Source organism: Martes martes (genome assembly GCF_963455335.1).
Source record: "Martes martes genome assembly, chromosome: 10".
Taxonomy (NCBI): Eukaryota; Metazoa; Chordata; class Mammalia; order Carnivora; family Mustelidae; genus Martes; species Martes martes.
The window spans coordinates 58,475,535-58,498,255 of record NC_137898.1 but is presented as its reverse complement, the minus strand read 5'-3'; the positions used below and the strand labels follow the sequence as shown (position 1 = coordinate 58,498,255).

The following is a 22,721-nucleotide window of genomic DNA, read 5'->3' as shown; positions in this document are numbered from 1 at the left end:
TGGATGGGATTTTGGAACAGAAGGAGTACATCAGGCAAAAGCCTAAGGAAATCTAAATAAAGCATGGACTTTGGTTAATGGTAAGGTATCCATATCGATTCACTAATTGTAACAAATAGACCACACTGCTGTAAGATTGCAATCATATAGGAAACTGGGTGTGGGGTATGTGGGAACTCCCTATACTATCGTCTCGATTCTTCTGAAAATCTAAAACTGTTCTAAAAAATAGAGCCTATTTTTAAAAAGACAACATTATTATTCTATCCAGTAACTGTGTTCTTTTCTTGTCAGACATTCACTCTGTTTCTGGTTTTCCACTGTTAAAAATAATGTTCTCTAAACATCCTGTACCTTTTAAATGAATTCAGAACCAGAATCCGCTTCAGCTGGAAGTGAAAAGCAGTTAAACGCTAATGATTGCTCCTTCCCCTTTTCCAAACATTCAACTACAAGTTTCCCTTATTCTTCAGCCTCTTCAGTGCCTGTCTCCCCACAGCTTACTGTAGCTAATGCTACCTATGTAATGAGTGCCGTTCTGGTCTCTAGAATGGATCCTGACCCAATCAAAAGGTACTTAAACAGTTCTGGCCCAATACTCATTGACCCAGCAAACGTCTATCAAGCACCCACAATGTGACAGGTAATGTGGTAGATAGGCGGCACTCTCTGTGGCAAATATCCACTTTGTGAGGGTAAGAATATTTTATAAGGTTATGTTTGTGGTCATCCAAACTTGAGGGTTTGCATTTTAAAAGATGAAGCCAGTTTTGTCTTATATGTGACAATCTTATCTTCAGATAGTTTTCCTCTTCCTTAACCTAGAGGCAAAGTCCGGAATATAAATAACAAGGACATCTTGGCTCAGAATGTATTAGGAATCCAGAGCTATTTTGTATTGGTCCAACATGATACAGTCAGAAGTATGTAACAGTTTATTAAACTTAAGTCCCTATGTGAAATTAAATCATGGAGGTAAATGAGTATTAGATCATAACTAAATCTTAAGAAAAATAAGGTAATTAATGACACATTCACCTCTTCCGCTGGGAAATTCTTGGGGAAAAAAAGCCCAGTGAGAGGCAGATTCAGCTGTACTGTTGAGGAGTGGTGGGAGTGGAACAGAAGGGTAGCCATGGAATGGTACAGAGAGGGTCCCATAAGATATCAGACCCCCGTCACGTTCTCGGGCCAGTGTGATTGATGACGCATCCATCCCATCAGGAAGATCCTTTCATCTCAACCATTCCCTATGGTTTTCCCCACAACAGGGAAGATGGAGACCCACAGAGCTGAGCCATGCCCAGAGTAGCCATTACAGCTTGTCCACGGGGAGTCTTCTCTGTCTTGAAGGGGAGCATGTCTGCGGTTTCCTTCCAAGGAGACAGGCAGTACTGAATGTTGGATTCCTTTTGTTGTTGTTGTTGTTGTTGTTTGGTTTTTTCCTTTTACTGCTCATACCCAATCATCTATTAACTTCTGATTCAAGAGGGAAAACACAAGTTTGTCTTTTCCCACCTGAAAACCCATTATATGACTGAAGAAAGATATAAAGGCACAGCAAAGTGAAAACAAGATGGGGGATATCAGTATAACAGAAAGGTCAAAGCATTTCTAAGAGAAAGGAAGTGGACGGAGCTAGTGATGCAAGGTGCAGGAAACGGCAGCCTGCACTGTTAGAGAGGTAGGAGACAGAGTTGGGTAGAATCAGGCCCCAGGAAAACCAGGAGACCTGGAAACACCAGGAATGGCCACAGAAAGAAAGAAGACATGGCCGTGAAAGCTGGGAAATATAATTGAAGTTCTAGAGATAGGACATTGTACCCTTCTTACACCCTCTCCCACCCTATCCTCACCCAGAAACCCCAGCAGGTAGGCATCAGTCTCTCAAGCAGCTGTTGAGAACGTGTATTTCCAATTCTGCCCTCTGGCCAGCTAATGAGTGGATCACCCTGGAGTCAAGCTCTCCAGTAAAGAAGCCCAGCACATATTCAGAGTCCCAGTCAGGTCTTTGTGGTTCTTTCCCAAAAATAAATTAGTATCAGGGTGCCCGGGTGGCTCAGTCGGTTAAGTATCTACCTTCAGCTCAGGTCATGATCCCCAGGTCCTGGGATCGACTGTCATATCGGGCTCCATGCTTGGTGGGAAGCCTGCTTGTCCCTCGGCTCCTCCCCCTGCTTGTGCTCTCTCTCTCTCTGTCAGATAAATAAATAATATCTTAAAAAATAAATTAGTATTACCAGATATTTGAAAGCCTACAAGATGAAAGAGAGTAACCAAAATAAAACAAGCAGCAGCAGCTATGAAACCAGGAAGCAAGAATGAGCTTGGGAATTAAATATATAGTTGATAAGCAAGTCAACGAAGAATTGTAAGATAAAGACAGAAATATGAGAAAAAAGACTTACACCATTAAAGTAATAGAAAGTCCAAATGGATAAAAGAGGGTGGACAACATGAAAGAGCTAAGAGGAGAATTGACCGGAGCCGAAGGGCACAAGTCACCAGAGGAAAAGGATCCACCAAATTCCAAGCACATGAGTGAAAAAAAGACTCACATTTTGACAAATCACTGTGAAATTTTAAAACTCCATGAATAAAGGGAAGATTCTAAAAGATTCCAAAGATGGAGGAAAATTAGAGGTGACTTCCAAATTAAACTTGAAAATTAAGCTCACATGGGCCTGCTCACCTGTAATCCTAGGTACTCGAAGACAACAGAATAGTGCCTTTAGAGTTCTGATGGAAAATATTTTTGGTCTTTTAATTTTATATCCTGACAAATTTTCTGTCAAGTGTAAGGATAGACTAGGAACATTTTCAGACAAATAAGAAAAAAAGGACCTTTTATCTCCCAACATATTCCCAATGAGAAAGTTCCTGAGGATAAACTCAAATAAGACCAGGCAGTAAACCCATAAAGAGGCAGACTTGCAACTCAAGCCAGGGGGGTCGTGAAAGGAGCCCGAGGGTGGGAGCCCTGTAGCCGTGACAGGGTGGAGCAGGAGCACGGGGGATCCAGGAAGCTGAAGCTACAGAAAATACAGATTCAAGAGATTTGCTGTGCTTGAAAATCTGGAGACACTCAAGGAGGTGATGAAAACCATGTTTATTTCTAGAAAACTATTTTCTTCCCTCTCTAAAAAAAAAAAAAAAAAAAAAAATTGCTTCAAAATCCTTCCCTGGTAAAACTATCCTATAATTCTCTCCTCAGGGTCCTTCTTCAGAGGGTCTCAGGAGCTGGCTGTTCCGGCAAAGCTTACTCATAATTTGGGGTTGGGAGGCCTGAAACTCCCTCCCAGACTTCTGTTTATAAGAGTTTATATTTGTAAGGTCTCAAGTACACAACCTAACCCTACACCTAAAGGAGCTGGAGAGAGAACAACAAAGAAAGCCTAAACCCAGCAGGAGAAGAGAAATCATAAAGATCAGAGCAGAAATCAATGAAATAGAAACTAAAAAAACAATAGAACAAATCAACAAAACTAGGAGCTGGTTCTTTGAAAGAATTAATAAGATTGATAAGCCCCTGGCCAGACTTATCAAAAAGAAAAGAGAAAGGACGCAAATAAATAAAATCATGAATGAAAGAGGAGAGATCACAACCAACACCAAAGAAATACAAACAATTATAAGAACATACTACGAGCAACTCTATGGCAACAAATTTGACAACCTGGAAGAAATGGATACATTTCTAGAGATGTATAAACTACCACAACTGAACCAGGAAGAAATAGATAACCTGAACAGACCCATAACCAGTAAGGAGATTGAAACAGTCATCAAAAATCTCCAAACAAACAAAAGTCCAGGACCAGACGGCTTCCCAGGGGAATTCTACCAAACATTTAAAGAAGAATTAATTCCTATTCTCCTGAAACTGTTCCAAAAAATAGAAATGGAAGGAAAACTTCCAAACTCATTCTATGAGGCCAGCATCACCTTGATCCCCAAACCAGACAAGGATCCCACCAAAAAAGAGAATTACAGACCAATATCCTTGATGAACACAGATGCGAAAATTATCACCAAAATACTGGCCAATAGGATCCAACAGTACATTAAAAGGATTATTCACCACGACCAAGTGGGATTTATTCCAGGGCTGCAAGGTTGGTTCAACATCCGCAAATCCATCAATGTGATACAATACATTAATAAAAGAAAGAGTAAGAACCATATGATACTCTCAATAGATGCTGAAAAAGCATTTGACAAAGTGCAGCATCCCTTCCTGATTAAAACTCTTCAAAGTGTAGGGATAGAAGGCACATACCTCAATATTATCAAAGCCATCTATGAAAAACCCACCGCAAATATCATTCTCAATGGAGAAAAACTGAAAGCTTTTCCGCTAAGGTCAGGAACACGGCAGGGATGTCCGTTATCACCACTGCTGTTCAACATAGTACTAGAAGTCCTAGCCTCAGCAATCAGACAACAAAAAGAAATTAAAGGCATCCAAATCGGCAAAGAAGAAGTCAAACTATCACTCTTTGCAGATGATATGATACTATATGTGGAAAACCCAAAAGGCTCCACTCCAAAACTGCTAGAACTTATACAGGAATTCAGTAAAGTGTCAGGATATAAAGTCAATGCACAGAAATCAGTCGCATTTCTTTACACTAACAACAAGACAGAAGAAAGAGAAATTGAGGAGTCAGTCCCATTTACAATTGTACCCAAAACCATAAGATACCTAGGAATAAATCTAACCAAAGAGGCAAAGAATCTATACTCAGAAAACTATAAAGTACTCATGAAAGAAATTGAGGAAGACACAAAGAAATGGAAAAATATTCCATGCTCATGGATTGGAAGAACAAATATTGTGAAAATGTCTATTTTACCTAAAGCAATCTACACATTTAATGCAATCCCTATCAAAATCCCATCCATTTTTTTTAAAGAAATAGAACAAATAATCCTAAAATTTATATGGAACCAGAAAAGACCTCGAATAGCCAAAGGAATATTGAAAAAGAAAGCCAAAGTCGGTGGTATCACAATTCCAGACTTCAAGCTCTATTACAAAGCTGTCATCATCAAGACAGTATGGTACTGGCACAAAAACAGACATATAGACCAATGGAACAGAATAGAGAGCCCAGAAATAGACCCTCAACTCTATGGTCAACTAATCTTCGACAAAGCAGGAAAGAATATCCAATGGAAAAAAGACAGCCTCTTCAACAAATGGTGCTGGGAAAATTGGACAGCCACATGCAGAAAAATGAAATTGGACTATTTCCTTACACCACACACGAAAATAGACTCAAAGTGGATGAAGGACCTCAATGTGCGAAAGGAATCTATCAAAATCCTTGAGGAGAATGCAGGCAGCAACCTCTTTGACCTCCACCGCAGCAACTTCTTCCTAGGAACATCGCCAAAGGCAACAGAAGCAAGGGCAAAAATGAACTATTGGGATTTCATCAAGATCAAAAGCTTTTGCACAGCAAAGGAAACAGTTAACAAAACCAAAAGACAACTGACAGAATGGGAGAAGATATTTGCAAACGACATATCAGATAAAGGGCTCGTATCCAAAATCTATAAAGAGCTTATCAAACTCAATACCCAAAGAACAAATAATCCAGTCAAGAAATGGGCAGAGGACATGAACAGACATTTCTGCAAGGAAGACATCCAGATGGCCAACAGACACATGAAAAAATGCTCCACATCACTCGGCATCAGGGAAATACAAATCAAAACCACAATGAGATACCACCTCACACCAGTCAGAATGGCTAAAATTAACAAGTCAAGAAATGACAGATGCTGGCGAGGATGCGGAGAGAGGGGAACCCTCCTACACTGTTGGTGGGAATGCAAGCTGGTGCAACCACTCTGGAAAACAGTGTGGAGGTTCCTCAAAAAACTGAAAATAGAGCTACCCTACGACCCAGCAATTGCACTCCTGGGTATATATCCTAAAGATACAAACGTGGTGCTCCGAAGGGGCACGTGCACCCGAATGTTTATAGCAGCAATGTCCACAATAGCCAAACTGTGGAAAGCGCCTAGATGTCCATCAACAGATGAATGGATAAAGAAGATGTGGTATATATACACAATGGAATACTATGCAGCCATCAAAAGACATGAAATCTTGCCATTTGCGACGACGTGGTTGGAACTAGAGGGTATCATGCTTAGTGAAATAAGTCAATCGGAGAAATATAACTATCATATGATCTCTTTGATATGAGGAAGTGGAGATGCAAGGTGGGGGGGGTTGGGGGGAGGTAGGAAAAGAAAAAATGAAAAGATGGGATTGGGAGGGAGACAAACCATAAAAGACTCAATCTCAAGAAACAGACTGAGGGTTGCGGGGGGGAAGGGGGACGGGAGAGGGTGGTGGGGAAATGGACATTGGGGAGGGTATGTGCTATGATGAGTGCTGTGAAATGTGTAAACCAGACGATTCACAGACCTGTACCCCTGGGGATAAAAATACATTATATGTTTATTAAAATAAAAAAATTTAAAAAAAAAAAGAGTTTATATTTGTGAGGGGAAGGGTGATAGGCTTTGGGGCTGAGGAAAGTTGTTGCCTGGAGGAGAGGAAGGAAAACTACAAATCAATAAAGAATTACATGATATTTATCTCCTAACTAGCTCAGAGTCCTTTTTAATCAGGCATTTGGTCTGGGTAGGGCTCTGCCTTCAACTCTAAGAAGAGACCATATAAGCCAGGCTGAACCCAAATAATAAGCACTCACTAGTGACAATATTGGTTAAAAGGCAGTACATAAGGGCACCTGGGTGGCTCAGTCAGTTAGGCATCTGCTTTCTGCTCAAGTCATGATCCCAGAGTCCTGGAATAGAGTCCCACATCCGGCTCCCTACTCAGCGGGCAGTCTGCTTCTCCCTCTGCCACTCACTCTCTAAAATAAATAAATAAGTTCTTAAAAAAACAAAACAAAACAGCACATTCCCTAAGATGTCCAGTCCAGGGGAACTTAGGATGATAGCTAGAAATGTTGCTACAAAGACAAAGATTTTCACTTTCCTGCTGGTCGTAAATCTGGGATGATGTAGTCTTCGAAGTTGCTGGCTGCCATATGAAAATCGCAGGACAGAGAGAGCCTCTCTGAGGTTGAAACTGACACACAGCGAGAAGCAGAGCCAAAAGATGGAGAGGACTTATGTCCTGATGATATTTTATGAGTTCCTGCTTCAGGCCACACCCATAGCCAACCCTATTCTGGGACTTTTAAGTGAGTCCATAAACTCACTTTTTACGTAATGCATCTGGGTCAAGTTTCTTTCTTCATAAAACAGAAATATTCTTACCTGATATAGACTTTATACATTTGCTTATTGATTTTCAACTCTTTGAACAGAATGCTTTATGGCAACAGGAGAGAATATAAATACTTTTTTAAAAGATTTTATGTATTTATTTGTCAGAGACAGAGAGAGAGAGAGAGAGAGAGCGCACAGAAGCAGGGGGAGGGGCAGAGGCAGAGGGAGAAGCAGGTTCCCCACTGAGCAAGTCCTCAATGCGGGACTTGATCCCAGGACCCTGGATCATGGCCTGTGCCAAAGGCAGATGATTAACCAGCTGAGCCACCCAGGCATTCCAAGAATATAAATACTTTTAAAAATACAAAAATGAAAGTATGGATGATAGAAACAGATGGAAGGTAGAAGCAAAGGTAAATGAAGAACATAGACATTATTTCTGTAAGAGTTGGGGTCAAGAGATAAGGTCTGTAGGTGATGAAACAAGACATAAAGATACAAGTTAGCATTTGAAGTTACAAATGCCATAAATACAGGAACCAAAAATGATGCTATAAGCACCTTGGGAGGATTGGAAAGGTTTGTAATAGACATGTATTCTAGGATCTATGAGGAAATGGAGATCAGTTCTAAAACCACCAATGACCAAAATCACCAAAGAAAAAGCAAAGTATACAGGGGAAGAAAATAGATTTAAATTGTAAGACTCAGAAGGCATAAACTAGAGAAGTTGAAGTGGAGCCTTGGGAAGCCTTGGGAAGCCTTCGGAAACCTTGGGTCTGTGTCTCCATGCACCTTTGTGAAGTGTGTGTTCCTCTCTGGGTGGGGAAAGTTACTCTAGGAAGGGGTATTGGATGATGGGATGTGATGATGCTTATGAGTCTGGTAGTAGGGACATGCATACTTTGGAGCCCAGGGATGCTTGAGCTGAGGGTTAAAAGCTTGGGGTGGAGACTCAGAAAAAAGGTAGGACAGAGCCATAACTAACTCCTGTAGTTGCTTTGACAATTTTGTACATCAATGTTGGTGGGAAGTGGAAAAATTTTCAGCTGGAAAGAAGGGGGGAAGTTGATAATATCTCACTTTAGAGAAAACTAACAATGGGGGCACCTGGTTAAGCATCTGACTCTTGATTTTGGCTCATGTCACAATCTCAGGGTGGTGAGGTCAAGACTTGCATCCGGCTCCATGCTCAGTGGGAGTCTGCTCGAGATTCTCCCTCTCCCCCTTTCTCTTTCTCCTCTCCCTCCCCCAGCTCACTCTGTATTTCTCAAAAAAAAAAAAAAAATTGAGAAAAGTAACAAGAACTTTGGTTAAGGTAACTTGGAGACATGATATACTCAAAACTCCTTAAAAAATAGAGGGGTAGGGGCGCCTGGGTGGCTCAGTGGGTTAAAGCCTCTGCCTTCGGCTCAGGTCATGATCCCAGGGTCCTGGGATCGAGCCCCTAGCGGGCTCTCTGCTCAGCAGGGAGCCTGCTTCCTCCTCTCTCTCTGCCTGCCTCTCTGCCTACTTGTGATCTCTGTCTGTCAAATAAATAAATAAATAAATAAATCTTTAAAAAAAAAAAAAAAAAGAGAGGGGTAAAAAGCCAAAAGGAAAAGGAGACTCTTGTTGTGGCAATAAAGTGGCCTGAGAATACTCCAGCATCGAGAAGCCTTCCTCTGGCTGATAAGGGGCACTAGCTAGATTTTGACTCAAATACTTTTCTCCTGGAAGAAAGGCTAAGATTCTGGGAAAGAAAACTATTTCCATCTCTTGAGGTAGGAAGCATTTCAAATAGCCTGTGGCGTCCTGTCATTTATTCAAGAAAACAAGGATGCATTTAGAGATAACCTGGGCAGAACTGACAAGGTCTGAAAGACCTGCTTAAAAACAGAGATGAGAGGGGCGCCTGGCAGGTTCAGTGAGAAGAGCACGTGACTATATGAATGAACCCCAGGGAGGGAAACACTAACCCCGGTGAGTCCGAGCTGGTAAGTCTGTTAAAAGAACTGTTGAGTTCCCCAAAATCCTAAATAGTGGAAGCTTTCACAAAAGGAACCAAAAGGTGGTAATAATGGGCAAGTCGTTGACAATATTACTGATTTTAAATTGTTTATTGACCATCCCAAACTATACGAGTCATGCAGTGGTATTTTGGTCAGACCCTAGAATGTAAATGATAGGAGTAGGTTTGAGGAGGAAAGAAATCCTGTAAAGGCACAGGGTAAACAGGTGAAATAGCTATACCTGGGAGGAGGGTGTTTGTAGGGGGAGGGACAGATTTTGTAGAAGATGAGGGAAGTGCTGTGGAAGATGGAAAGTGTAAGTAAAAGGTAGGGAAATACTGGATGAGACCTTGTTGAGCAGAGAGAAAATCTGTATCAGAAGAAAGGAAGTAGCAAGGTTAAGGGAACTCTAATGCACCGTCTGTAAATTCAGATTATTGCGTATGGGTCACCAAGTCCTTCCGAAGTTGGCCAGAAGGAGGAGGGAAGTATGTACATTGCTGAGCACATGAGAAACAGTTTGGTCTGGCCTTGTCAGGCTAAGCACCCTCAAAATGTACAGAGTCAGTTAAGGTGAGAGAAGGAGTCAGTTACAGGAAAAGAATGGTAGGTTATGAGAGAAATGTCAAGAAATAAAAATAGACTCTTTTTCATAAGAAGATAAAGATTAAAGAATTATGTAAACTAGGGGAAGGAGTGAAAAGGATAGGAAGGTGTTTTAGGAATAGGCAGGCATCCAGCAAACACCAGCAAAGGGAATCAGTCCCTTGTCGGAATGCAAAACAGAAGGACAGAAAACAGACCGGTGGGCCCACAGTCAGCCCTTTCGATCCCTAGCCAATGCCTAGCTCGCTGTGACAGGCAGGAGGCTAGGAGGCCCATTCAGCCAGGGAGGGAGGACGCTGTGTTCTCCTAGAGGCCTCCCCACCCACAGAAGTCCCAGGGGAGGAACTCTAGCTTTCAGAGCAGGACCCATCCCCCACGCTTGTGGTCTGCCCATTTCCTGCAGCAGGGGCCAGGGATGCATACAGTTCGCAGGAGCTGCTCTCCTTCCTCCTTCCCAGCTCCTCTAGCACTCTCTGCCTTGGGCTCATCAGGATGGCTCTCACCAGTCCCCTTTCCCTGGGCATGCAACCTCCAAATCATCCTCATTCCCCTAGTCCCATCCCTGAGTGGCTTGTACATCACCTTTCCTGACCCCACCTGCCATAACTCATCTCCTGAAAATTCTCACTGTGCCCTTGGAGCACAGGTTCATTCAGCAGCAGACTATTCTGCATCCTTGCCCTCTTTTATGAATGTTCTCTTCGTCTTCTTGCTCTGTAACATAATTTTGGTCTGAAGATCCTGCTTTCTTTGAAATCCCCTCTAAAAGTAGTTGCTTGCAGGCCTGTGGCCCTAGTATCTCTGGGCCAGGAGTTGAGTTACATGTTCTCCCTGTTCCTCATTGCCGATCCCAAATGCCCTTTCTGCCACAATATGAAGAGACTAGACTATCCACAACCCTTCTGTCTGTGGGCATCTCTGCCCTCCTCCCCATGCTTAGAAGATTTTAGCCCCTGGACCATTCTCTCCAACACTCCAACACCATTCTTGGGGATTTCCACATCCACATTGATGATGATTCCAGTGCCCTGGACTCAAGTTCCCTCAATATTCTCTTCTCCATGAACTTGCCTTCCATTCTGTCTAAGCCATTCTCTTCCATGGTTGTATTCTAGACCTTATCCTTACAAGAACGTCAGTCTCGCCACAATTTCAATTTTAGATATTCCATTCTCTGACTACACCTCTTTTCTAACCCAGATTTTCTAGAACACAGAGCCGGTTTGAGGCAAAACATGTGTTGATTCTTTTCTTGGAAAGACGCAAGAGCGAGGAAAAAGGAATATCAGGTAGAGAAGTCAAGAGAACACCTACAAGGTGGTGCTATACTGAGGTAGTCCATCTTTACAAGCATGCCAAACAGGATTGCTTACAGGAGCCTTCCAGAGAAACCATATGGAACCGCAGCAACTAAAAACAATCTATCGGGGGAGGAAAAGGAAGCCATTTATCTGTGGCTGCCTTCACTCATGGGCCAAAATCCTCCCCATGGGACAATAATTCCTTGCAATCTGCAGGTTGTGTATTTGACCACTCTGGGAAGTCAGTGGGGAAGCCAGAGCACCCAAGGGTCCAGTCGGGTCAGACCCAGTGTGGGAGTCACTGCTGTGACTCCCATGGCAGTGGATGGGACAGAAGTCGTGCTGACCCCTGGTCCTGAACCCCAAGGGGAGCCTGAGGCAAGCAAAGATGGGAGATACGGTGGTCAGGGCTATGACCAGTGGAATGAAATCAGGCATCCCTGGGGCCAGTATGGTCAGAAAATATGGCAAGTGGCTTAGATCCTGGAGAGAGCACTGGGCAGGTCAGGCTGAGCACCTCTGGGGTGAAATAAGCTGGATCTTGTACCACCCATCTGTTATGCCACTTAGGTCTGTTCTTACCCGTTTATATCTGGAGCTTGTTTGAGGAAAAATGATGCTGTCACTTCTTCCCCAAGAGAGCAGTGTAAATCCAATTCTTCAAGCTGATGGCCAGTTGCATCTCTTTAAAAAGGGACTGTAAGACCAAGTTAAATCCCTTTGCTATAGCTGTGGTCCGGGGGCCATAATTGATATTCATTCTCCTCCTGCTCTAACAACTATTCTAGGTTTCCCTCACTCTCAGCCAGCACTTTGGCTGGTCTGGGTTACTTGCCCGGTAAACTTGCTCTTGCCAGGCAATTGTGGCAATTACCCATTCAGAGTAATCACTGGGCAGAGAAACAGCCAGACTTGCCCCAGTGAATCCCCTGAATTGCAGACATTCTCCTTTATCCATTATGAAATGACAACCCATGCTATTCATGTAAATCAAGGTCGATGACCCCTGCCATGATAGAAATGTCTTTGTTTGTCTGCTGGTCTATTGGCATGAGGAGCCCCAAGTGAGCAAACCATGGTCACAGGCTCCAGTTACCTGGTAGAAGCACGCACGTGTACACACACACACACACACACACAAACACACACACGTGCGCACGGGCATGGGAATAGGAATTTGTAAGGACCTAAGATAAGGCAACAGGAAACGTGAATTCTACAAGTGGGTCATTGGAAATAATGGTGTTCAGGGACAATCCTACTTCACCTTGTAGTTGCCCAGACCTATATAGTCTGCTATTGAGGAGACAAAATCACTTTCCTTCCTGGCATCATTCTAGTAACGCATTCCCAAGGAAATTGCAAGGATTACTGCCACCAACCAGGCTTGAAAGATACAGAATAGCTATTCCCACCCCAACCCCATCTAATTTGTCCTTTTGGCAGATGCGAAAGCTAGACGGGTTCTGGAGGGTGACTGTGGATTATTATGAACATAATCAGCTAGTGAATCCAATTACAGCTGCAACCCGGACGTGGTATCTTTACTGAAGCAAATCTAGAGAGCTCTTTTCAGCCCCAAAGCAATCTGGCTCCATGTGGCATGACAGCTGTATTATATCACTATTTTTTCTCATGGCTATGTCCACCTCTGGCTTTCTGGAATAATCTAGCCAGAGGAGGCCTTGATCATCTTGATAACCCACAGATCATCACGCTGGCCCATTACATTGATGATACTATGGTACTAGGAGCTGCTGAGCAGGAAGTAGTAAGCACTCCGAAGACTTTGGTAGAACATGGGCATTCCAGAGGACAGGAGATCAACTCTATGGAATTTCAGGGACCTGACCTGTGGATGAAGTTTCTGGGGGTCCAGTTGCCTGGGGCATGTTAAGATACAGCTATTAAATGAGAGGCGGGTTGTTTCATCTTGACTTGACCACCCTCACTAAAGAGGCACAGAGCTAGGTGATAACGTGCTTGGATCTTGGAGGCAACATGGGTACTACATTGAAGCATGTTACGCCAACCCAATTACCAAGTAATCCACAAGATCGCCAGCTCTGAGTGGGGGCTGGGGCCTGAAAAGGCTCAGCAGCAGACAGAAGTGGTTCAAGCTGCCCTGCTGCTTGGATCTTGAGACCCGGCAGACCCAGTGGTGTGGGAAATGTACCAAAAAGGAGACCTTCTGCCAAAACCCCGATAAGATAATCACAGTGCAGACCCTTAGGGGATTGAAATAAAACTATACCCTTTTCTGCTGGCTGTCCTCCATCTGAAAAGCAAATCTTAACTTGTCCCTGGATCCTGGCATGATGCAAACAGACTCCCGCTTGAGGGGGGATGCTGTCAGCACTAGATGAATTTGCAATCTCTAAGGACTGTCAGTCACAGTAGTGGCTAACATCAGAGGTAAGCTAAGTGATGTGACACAGGGCGCCGTGGGCTCTGATCCAGTTACTCCTCGCACCACTGAGACCTCCTCGTATTCCACATCAAATCCATTCTGTTAAAGATGGGAGCTGGCTGCATCCTCCGTGAGAGATTTAATTTATAAGGACGACCGAAACTAGCTACAATCCCACTAGCTGCAACCAGATGTGAGGAGCCAGAGGTGTAAGAGGGCAGATGGAGAGAGAATTTGGAGCAGAGAAGTGGGAAGGCAGATGAGAGGGGTCTTGGAGCTCTGGAGAACGAGGCCGTGTAGTATTGTAAAATCTCTCTTCCCAAATGCAGCTTGTTCTTCAGGGCCCCAAGACCTCTCTTACCTAGGTTCCTTCTTCCCTGCCCCCAAATCCCTCTCCATCTGCCCCCTTACACCTCTGGCTCTTTACAGCTAGTTCAAGAGAGAGAAACCACATCATGCCTTCTGACTCAAGGAGGTAATAGAATCCAGTAAAACCACCACAACACTCAGATATGAAGACTACACTGCTGCTGGGGAGAGAGACGGACGGGAAGGTATTCTCACGAAGAGCGGTTTCAGTGGAACAGAAGAGGAGGACACAAATGGCATCAATGTGGTGAGAGAGCAGGATGTAGACGTCTTGGAAAGGTCGACTGAGAAGGACCCCTAGCAGAGGTCACCCCAGCTAGGGCAGTGGCACTTTTCCAGACGCTCTCACTGCTCTCTGGATCTCCCACCCTGCTCCGTAAGTATCTAATTCCTCCACTAAACTCAGGACAGGATCCACTTCTGCTCCATCCTTTATCCCCTCCTGCCCTCCAGTAGTCAGCATGGCAGCTGGTGTGCACTGAAAGAGCCATACGTGAATGAATAATGTTATGCGTGTTGGTAGTCATGGAGATATCAGGTCCCCCTTCAAGGAAGGACTTGCTGCCCAGATGCAGAGAACATAGCCAGGAGGCAGATGTAGCTGTCTCCTCTTTCAGGATCTGCCTAAGCAGCCCTTCCCCGTGACTGACTGAGCCGTTCCAGCCACACAGGAGATACTGACGGGCAATATTCCAGAGTAACTCCAGGTTGGCCAAGACTTGGGCAGGTCTGGAGAGCAGTTCAGTTTCTTCCTCTGCCTAACCCAACTCCTTCCTCCCACCTCCCTCACCCCATCTTTACAAATGTGGATCCTGTGAAACAGCAAATAGCAAAATTCAGACTAAGTTTTTAAGATTTTGTTGGCTTTATTCAACAAGTCATGCACCAGGCAGCGTCCAATCTAGCATGTCAAAAGGAGCTCTGAGAAAATGTACAAAATGGGAGACTTTTAGAGGCAGAAGGGAGCAGGAACGAGGAAGTGACACTAGGCAAGAAAACAGGTTGGTTACTGCGAGGTTACTTTCCATAGGGGATGGCAGGGATTCATCAGGCAGATTCCTCGGGCGATTTCCGGATTGGCTGGCTTAAGACTCTATTTCTGGGGAAGACAAAGGTGTAATTAAGTTAAATCTCAGTTTGGTGACGTGGGCTTAGCATAAACAACTTTGTTTTGGGTGGGCCTGTTGTCTTGTTTTTCACATTCCCTGAAACCATCTGGTACCCAAACTCCATCTTTAGCTTCTGCTTCCAAAGAAGCCATTGTGTGACAGAAGATAAAGGAACTTGTCCACCACCCGAACAAGACAAATAGGAGATTGGGGCAAGGGACAGCCAAGCAGATATGTGGCCAGAGTTCATCCTCCTTACTATCAAAAATATACGCCCTAGAATTTCATCTGTTCCTTTGCGTTTTTAAGATTTTGTTCTTCTGTCAGCTTTCTAGTTAAGCTATGTATTTGAAGAATGTCAGATAAATGAGAAGGGGTTTGTGTTATGCTTGTTAGTCAGAAAGATCAGAGCCCCCTCGAGCTTGGAGAAATGGTGGCGGTCATTCCACCAGCTCTCAAGGAAGACAGAGAGCGGCTCTGATGCCCAGTCCTTCTCATCTATTAACTTTATCAACAAGATCAACAAAAACCAGAGTCGAGAGTTCTTCTAAGACCTGAATGATCACTTTATGATCCCCAAAGCCTTCCTTTCTCCTCTCTAGTCGCCAGGCTGCAGAAACAAGCATTATGGAAGGAAGGAAGGGGAGAAGGAAGGGAGGGACGGAAAGAGGGAGGGACTGAGCAAGGGAGGGAAGAAGGAAGGGAGGAGCAGAACATGACGCACGGTGCTCAGGAAAGGCTCAGAGAGCAAAATCTTGATGGTGGAAAAGAGGAAAAGAAGAAAAGAAGTGGAGTCATCTAGTTCTGGGTGTAAATTCTTGGTGCAGCACGTACTTGCTGAGACAGAACCTAGTGAGTTGCTTTAACCTCTCTGGTTATTAAATGAAGCCTCATTTGTCACCTTTTAGACTCTCCTAGTCTACGCTTCAGCCTCTGTGAATTTCCAGAGTGTTCCCTTTGCAGTGACCCCTTCTCCAAGTGCCCCGCCAGCCAGCTACTATATTCCCTTTTATCTTGTCAACTGTGGCTCTTCCTGCAGAACTCAGCTCAGATGTCTCTTCCTTTAGGAAGCCTTCCCTGGCCTCTCAACCTGCTGTGGGCTCCCAGGGAAACCTGAGTTGTCTCAGTTGCAGCACTTACCTCTCTGCTGTGATGTCAGTGGACTGCCTGCCGTTCGAAGCTCCGAGCCTTGGACTGGGGACTGTGGTTTCAGGGTCTGGCACTTCACAGATGTTCTATAAATGAGGTTCGATATTACTATTACTATTCAATATGAAACTATGTCCACTTTAAAGGCTTGGACAAATGCACAGTGTAGGCATCAACAAATACGTGTTGGGAGGAAGGGACTGGAGGGGAGAGGAATGGTAAAAATGGTAAAAATTCTTCCTGATTTTAATGATATTTTATGCACTGTCTTAAAAGTCCACAAGATGTCAGTGTTACCACATGAGAAATAATGCAGCAGTCTGAAACTAAATGTACTCCCACTAGCTGATGCTGGAAGTTAATTTAAAGTGAATATTGATATAGAAATAAGAGCAATTAGTTGATTGGTTGACTTAATTGACTAGGCAGTATACACACACGGTACAAAATTCAAAAACATGTACAATGGAAAGTAAGCCCTCCTTCCCTCTTTATTTCTCTCCCTTATCCCCCAGCTCCATTTCGCCCACCCCAAGGGCAACTGTTTTTATTACCCTTCCATAGATATCCTAAGTATTTAAGCACATAAATGTATATATCAAGTTTTTAAATAACACTAATGGCTGTATATAACTGTTCAGTGCCTTGATTTTTTTCCTACTTAAAACACCTCAGAGTGTTCCATATTAAAAGCAACAGGCTTTACTCCATTAAAAAAATAATATTCCATAGTTTAGATTTAACTTAATGTATTTAATCCAGTTCCTATTGAAGGATATTCAGCCTTTTTCCAATGAGAAATATTTGGGGGTATTTCTCCTGCTTCTTGCTATTACAAATAGCCCAAAACATTCCTCATTTTACCCATGACAAGTCTATCTATATTTTAAAATTCTGATGTTTGATATCGTCAGGCAGCTAGCCCTTTGTTGAGGTTGTACCCATTTACATTCCTACCAACAATGTGTCTTTTTCTTTATAAACTTGCCAGAGATGTTATATATTTAATATAATTAAGTATACAGGTATATTTAATAAAATTAAGTATACAGGTATACTTAATATATATGCTTAAAATATATTTTAAAATGTATGTTTGTCAATCTGATAGGTGAACTATATCTTATAGTTTGTTTGTTTTTTTTAATTTTAAGTAATCTGTATACCCAAGGTGGGGCTCGAACTCATAACCCTGAGATCAAGAGTTGCACACTCCACTGACTGAACCAGCCAGGCACCTCTTATATTATAGTTTTTACTTTATTTTGTAATTTTTATTTTATTTATTTACTTATTAGAGAGAGTATGAGTGAGAGCGCTGGGGGTGGGGCGATGTAGAGGGAGACTCCTTAGGCAGTCTTGGTGCTCTGAGTGTGGAGCTCGATCCCACCACCGGGAGATCATGACCTAAGCCAAAATCAAGAGTCAGACGCTTAACTGACTGAACCATGCAGGCACCCCTTATCTTACTGTTTTTGAAAATACTTTGTTGAAGTGAAATTGACATGCAATAAACTGTACAGGTTTAAAGGATAAATTTGATCAATTTTGACATTTGTGCCCTTTTGAACCATCACCACAACCAATGTAATGAACATAACCTTCATTTCCAAAGGTTTCTTTGTATCCTTTTGTAATTCCCTCCCTACATACCTCCCTTCCTACCCATCCCCACACAACCACTGGTTTACTTTGTGTTACTATAAATTAGATTTTATTTTCTAGAATCTTATATAAATGGGATAATACAGCATGCAGTCTTTTTTCTTTCTTTCTTTCTAAGATTTTATTTATTTATTTGACAGAGCGAGTGCATAAGCAGGGGAAGCTGCAAAGGAAAAGGGAGAAGCTGACTCCCCATTAAGCAGGGAGCCTGACTCAGGACTGATCCCAAGACCCTGGGATCACGACCTGAGCCAAAGGCAGTTGCTTAATGACTGAGCTACCCAGGTGGACCCTCATTTAAAAAATCAAATCATGGGGCGCCTGGGTGGCTCAGTGGGTTAAAGCCTCTGCCTTCAGCTCAGGTCATGATCCCAGGGTCCTGGGATCGAGCCTCGCATCAGGATCTCCACTCAGCCAGGAGCCTGCTTCTCCCTCTGCCTGCCTCTCTGCCTCCTTGTGATCTCTGTCAAATAAGTAAGATAAAATCTTTTTTAAAAAATCGAATCATGTTCTTATTACTGTATTGAGTTTTGTGAATCCTTTTTATATTCTGATACAAGTCTTTTATTAAATATATAATTTGCAAATATTTTCTCCCCTTTGTGGTTTCTCTGTTCATTCTTTCTCTCTTTTTAAGATTTATTTATTTTAGAGAGAGAGAGTACAAGCAAAGGGAGGGGCAGAGGGAGAGAGAATCCTAAAGCAGACTCCCCACTGAACATGGAGACTGATGACACTAGATCATGGGCCCCTGAGACCATGACCTGAGCTGAAATCCAGAGTCAGCCGCTTAACCGACTGAGCCACCCAGGTACCCCTCTATTCATTTTCTTAACAAAGTGGCTTTTGAGGAGCCAAAGTTCTTAATTTTGACAAAGTCAGATTTTTTTTTTTTAATTTATTTGCGAGAGAGAGAGAGAGAGAGAGAGAGTACACACAAGCAGGCAGAGAGGCAGGCAGAGGCGGCGAGAGAAGCAGGCTCCCTGCCGAGCAAGGAACCCGATGTGAGACTCGATCCCAGGACGCTGGGATCATGACCTGAGCCGAAGGCAGCGGCTTAACCAACTGAGCCACCAGGTGTCCCTATCTTTTTTTTTTTTTATTTAATGGATCATGGTTCTGGTATTGTATCTAAGAAATCTTTGCCTCGCTGAATTTCAGAAAGATATTCTTCATGTTTTCTTCTAGAAGTTTTAGAGTTTAGGATTTACATTTAGATCTATAATCCATTTTGAGATTGTTTTTGTTTATGGTGTAAGATATGGATCAATAAAGCTTTCATTTGTACATTTTTTTTAAAGATTTTATTTATTTTTTTGACAGAGATCACAAGTAGGCAGAGAGGCAGGCAGAGAGAGAGGAGGAAGCAGGCTCCCTGCTGAGCAGAGAGCCCGCTAGGGGCTCGATCCCAGGACCCTGGGATCATGACCTGAGCTGAAGACAGAGGCTTAACCCACTGAGCCACCCAGGCACCCCATTGTACATTTCTTATCATGGGCGTAGTTGAGCATATTTTCATATGTTTAAATACAACTTGTATTTTTTTTCTCATGAGCTCTTTGGTCAAGTCCTTTGCTTGAGGCAAAGTTTGGATATGTAGTTCATGGAAGCAGAATGTGGAATCTGGCAGCGCCCTGCACACCTAATCACTCGCACTGTGCAGGCCTCTTTTTCTAATTCATCCTCAGGGAGACCCGTTCTTTACTTTGCACAAAAGCGCAGTATAAGCTAGCAAAGGCCTTGCCCTTGTCCATTTGTCTCTTGTGTGGTAGGCCTTTTGCTTATTATATAGGAGTTTTCTATATTACTTAGCCCTTTCATCACTGTGGTGCGAATATATTTTTTCCCATACTGTCATTTTTTCACTGTGTATATTTTTCACTGTATATATTTCACTATCAGAATTATTTTTTTGTAGAGTCAAAAAATCTATCTTTTCTATATGATTTCCATATGATTTCACTAGTATGTGGAATTTAAGAAAACAAAGGAACAAAGGGCAAAAAAAAAGAGAGAGGGAGGCAAACCAAGAAACAGACTCTTAACTACAGAGAACAAAGATGGTTCCCAGAGGGGAGATGGGTGGGTGGGGGATGGGTGAGACAGGTGATGGGGATTAAGGAGGGTACTTGCTGAGGTGAGTGCCAGTGTTGCGTGAAGTGCTGAATCACTGTATTGTACACCTGAAACTAATATTATACTGTATGTTAACTAACTGGAATTTAAATAAAAACTTAAAAAGAAGTTTAGAGTAGGGAATCCAATGCACCCCTAGAGCAGGGAAAACAATGCTGGCTGCCATTTCTGGAAGACCTAATGTCAGCCAGGGACGGCGGTGGTCTCCATATTACCTCATTTAATACAAGCAATCCTCTTGAAGGTAGGTAGTATTATTTTTTATAATAATGAGGAAATTAACAATGAGAAAGGGTAAGGAAGTTTGTCCAAGGTCATACATCTAGTAAATTCAAGAGTCAAAATTGAAATCAAGGTCTGCCTGCACTCCAAAGTTTATATTCATTTCCCCACGATAATAAAGCAGGAGTAATCCTTTTACCAAAGAAATATTTATTTAGCAGCTCTTTTTGTTCTAGACATTGTTCTGAGTGCTAGTAATGTAAGAGAAAAAACAAAGTCCCTATTTTGTGGGGCTCATGTTCTATTGGAGCGAGACAATAAACAACTAATTTTCAGTATATCACGTGGTAAGTACTGTGAAGAAAAATTAGACAGGATAGGAAGCATGTGGGAAAGAGAATTGCTATTTTAAATAAAATCATCAGAGAAGGCTCTGATGACATGAAGTTCGAGGAGAGAAGGAAGGGCAGAAGTAAGAGATGGGACTGGCATAAAAGAGCTCCTTCCTTTGCTTGTGGGCTCAGTCTGGAAAAGAGAGGAAGAAATGGGGGTGCGGTACTGAGCTCCTAGTTAGAAGACCTGAGCTTTTTTTATTGATTGATCAGCAATTTTTCCCCTCTGAGCTGAAATTCCCTTTCCCGTAGACAGGAATAACATTCCTTGCCCAGCTTCCCCGTGCAGCTGTCATGAGATACGATGCGACAGCCCACGTGAAAACCCTTCGAAAATAACACAAGTGAGAAAACAAGACTGGGAGTTAGCTCTTCAACCGAAAGGAAGTCTATGTAGGGATATAAAGAGAATTGTTATTACAGGTGTACTGGTTCCCCTAGACTTCTTTTTTGAAAAGCTGTTGCAGGCTAAAAAGAAACACAGGCTAAAAGAAATAAGCATATATTTTATAAAAGTTTTCTGCTGCAGATCTGTGTTTAACTTGCAGTAGTCAGAACCTGTATCGCATTTTTTAAAAAATATTTTTAATTATTTATTTGAGAGAGAGAGCACGAGAGAGGGGTGGGTCAAAGGGAGAGGGAGACTCCCCGCTGAGCAGGGAGCCCAATTCCAGACTGGATTCTGGGACTCCAGGATCACGACCCCAGCTGGATCACAACCCCAGCTGAGGGAGTGGCGTAACCAACTGAGCCACCCAGGCGTCCGCCTGCGTCGTGTATTTTGACTAGACTTGGCAGGAGGCTCTGGGAATCGAACCTTAATTCTTCTTTTTTTAGATTTTATTTATTTGACAGAGATCACAAGTAGGCAGAGAGGCAGGCAGAGAGAGAGGAGAAAGCAGGCTCTCCACGGAGCAGAGAGCCCGATGCGGGGCTCGATTCCAGGACGCTGGGATCATGACCTGAGCCGAAGGCAGAGGCTTTCACCCACTGAGCCACCCAGGCGCCCCCAACCTTAATTCTAATCTCCACGTTCTACCCAGGCATTTCCCCTCTTACCACGCCCCCTCAGTTAAACTCCACTTCCCAACATGCACTAGGCTGCCCTAAGTCGGCAGTCATTGTGACGCGAGTTCCACAGCTTTCTGGGAAATGTAGTTTATTTGTTCTCCAGCTACGGAAAAGTCTAAGGCTATGGACTACCACTCCCGTGAAGTAGTGCGGTATTCCACGGCGTTCGCGGCGTCTTCGAACGCGCCGCGGCAGCCATGTTGGACGCGGCCAGCACGGGGGCCGGCACCAGGGGGTTATCGAAGCAGCTGTCACGATGCTGGGGTCCCTGGTGTTGAGGAGAACAGCGGCGCCGCGGCTCCTCCTCCAGCTGCTTAGGTCCTCATCGCTCCGGAGTCATGGAAGTGCCTCCAGCCCGAGTGTAACCACCGCGGGCCGCGGGGAGCCGCAATGGTTGAGGGCGGCCGTCGGGGGGCGCCCTGGAACATCGCCAGCCTTCCTCCCCCATGAAGGGGCAGCCACCTGGGGGCGCCAGGGAGGACTCACCGAGACCTCGTGCCTCGTAGCCGCAACATCGGGACGCCTTCCTAGCCCAGAAGAAACACTCCCGGGACAGGACAGCTGGAATGGGGTCCCCAGCAGGGCCGGACTGAGCATGTGGGCCCTGGCCACGGCGCTTGTGGTTCACTGTTACAGCAAGAACCCGTCTAACAAGGGTGATTATCGGGGCAGTACGGGTTTGAGGAAGACAGAGGCGGGAGGAGTGACCCGACTCCGTATCTTTGGAGGGCGGGAGTTGCTTATAGATTTCGATCAGCAGAGCTTCAGGCCTGTAGGGACTCAGACATCGTCTGGTTATTGGGGCAGCCTGGTAACTGGAGGGCTCAGTGCCTCTGAGTTGGATAACTTCCTGTCATAGGTCAGCTCCCTCGTTTGGGCATTACTTTGTCCATCTGTACAATGGAAACATTGAGACATTCTAAAATTAGAGTGTGGGCCTTTTATGCACTAATATTCTGCTTGGTCGAATTCCTCTCTTAAGTGGTCTCCCAAGAAACTGCTTTGTGTTCTAATGGCAACTATTAGATAGTTTAGGAAAA

General features: G+C 43.8%; 1 protein-coding gene across 2 annotated transcripts in view; it reads left to right on the top strand.

Annotated features, from left to right (window-relative positions):
* The first annotated feature begins 21,870 nt into the window (after nt 1-21,870).
* CLPB (ClpB family mitochondrial disaggregase) overlaps nt 21,871-22,721 on the top strand; it is a 144,568-nt gene continuing 143,717 nt past the window's right edge. The window contains exon 1 of one of the 2 annotated variants that reach the window (XM_080815993.1): nt 21,871-22,337. In XM_080815993.1, coding sequence (XP_080672119.1) covers nt 21,938-22,337 — 400 coding nt within the window. In that variant the 5' untranslated portion in view covers nt 21,871-21,937. The remainder of the gene's footprint in view (nt 22,338-22,721) is intronic. The other variant, XM_080815992.1, reaches the window with a different exon arrangement.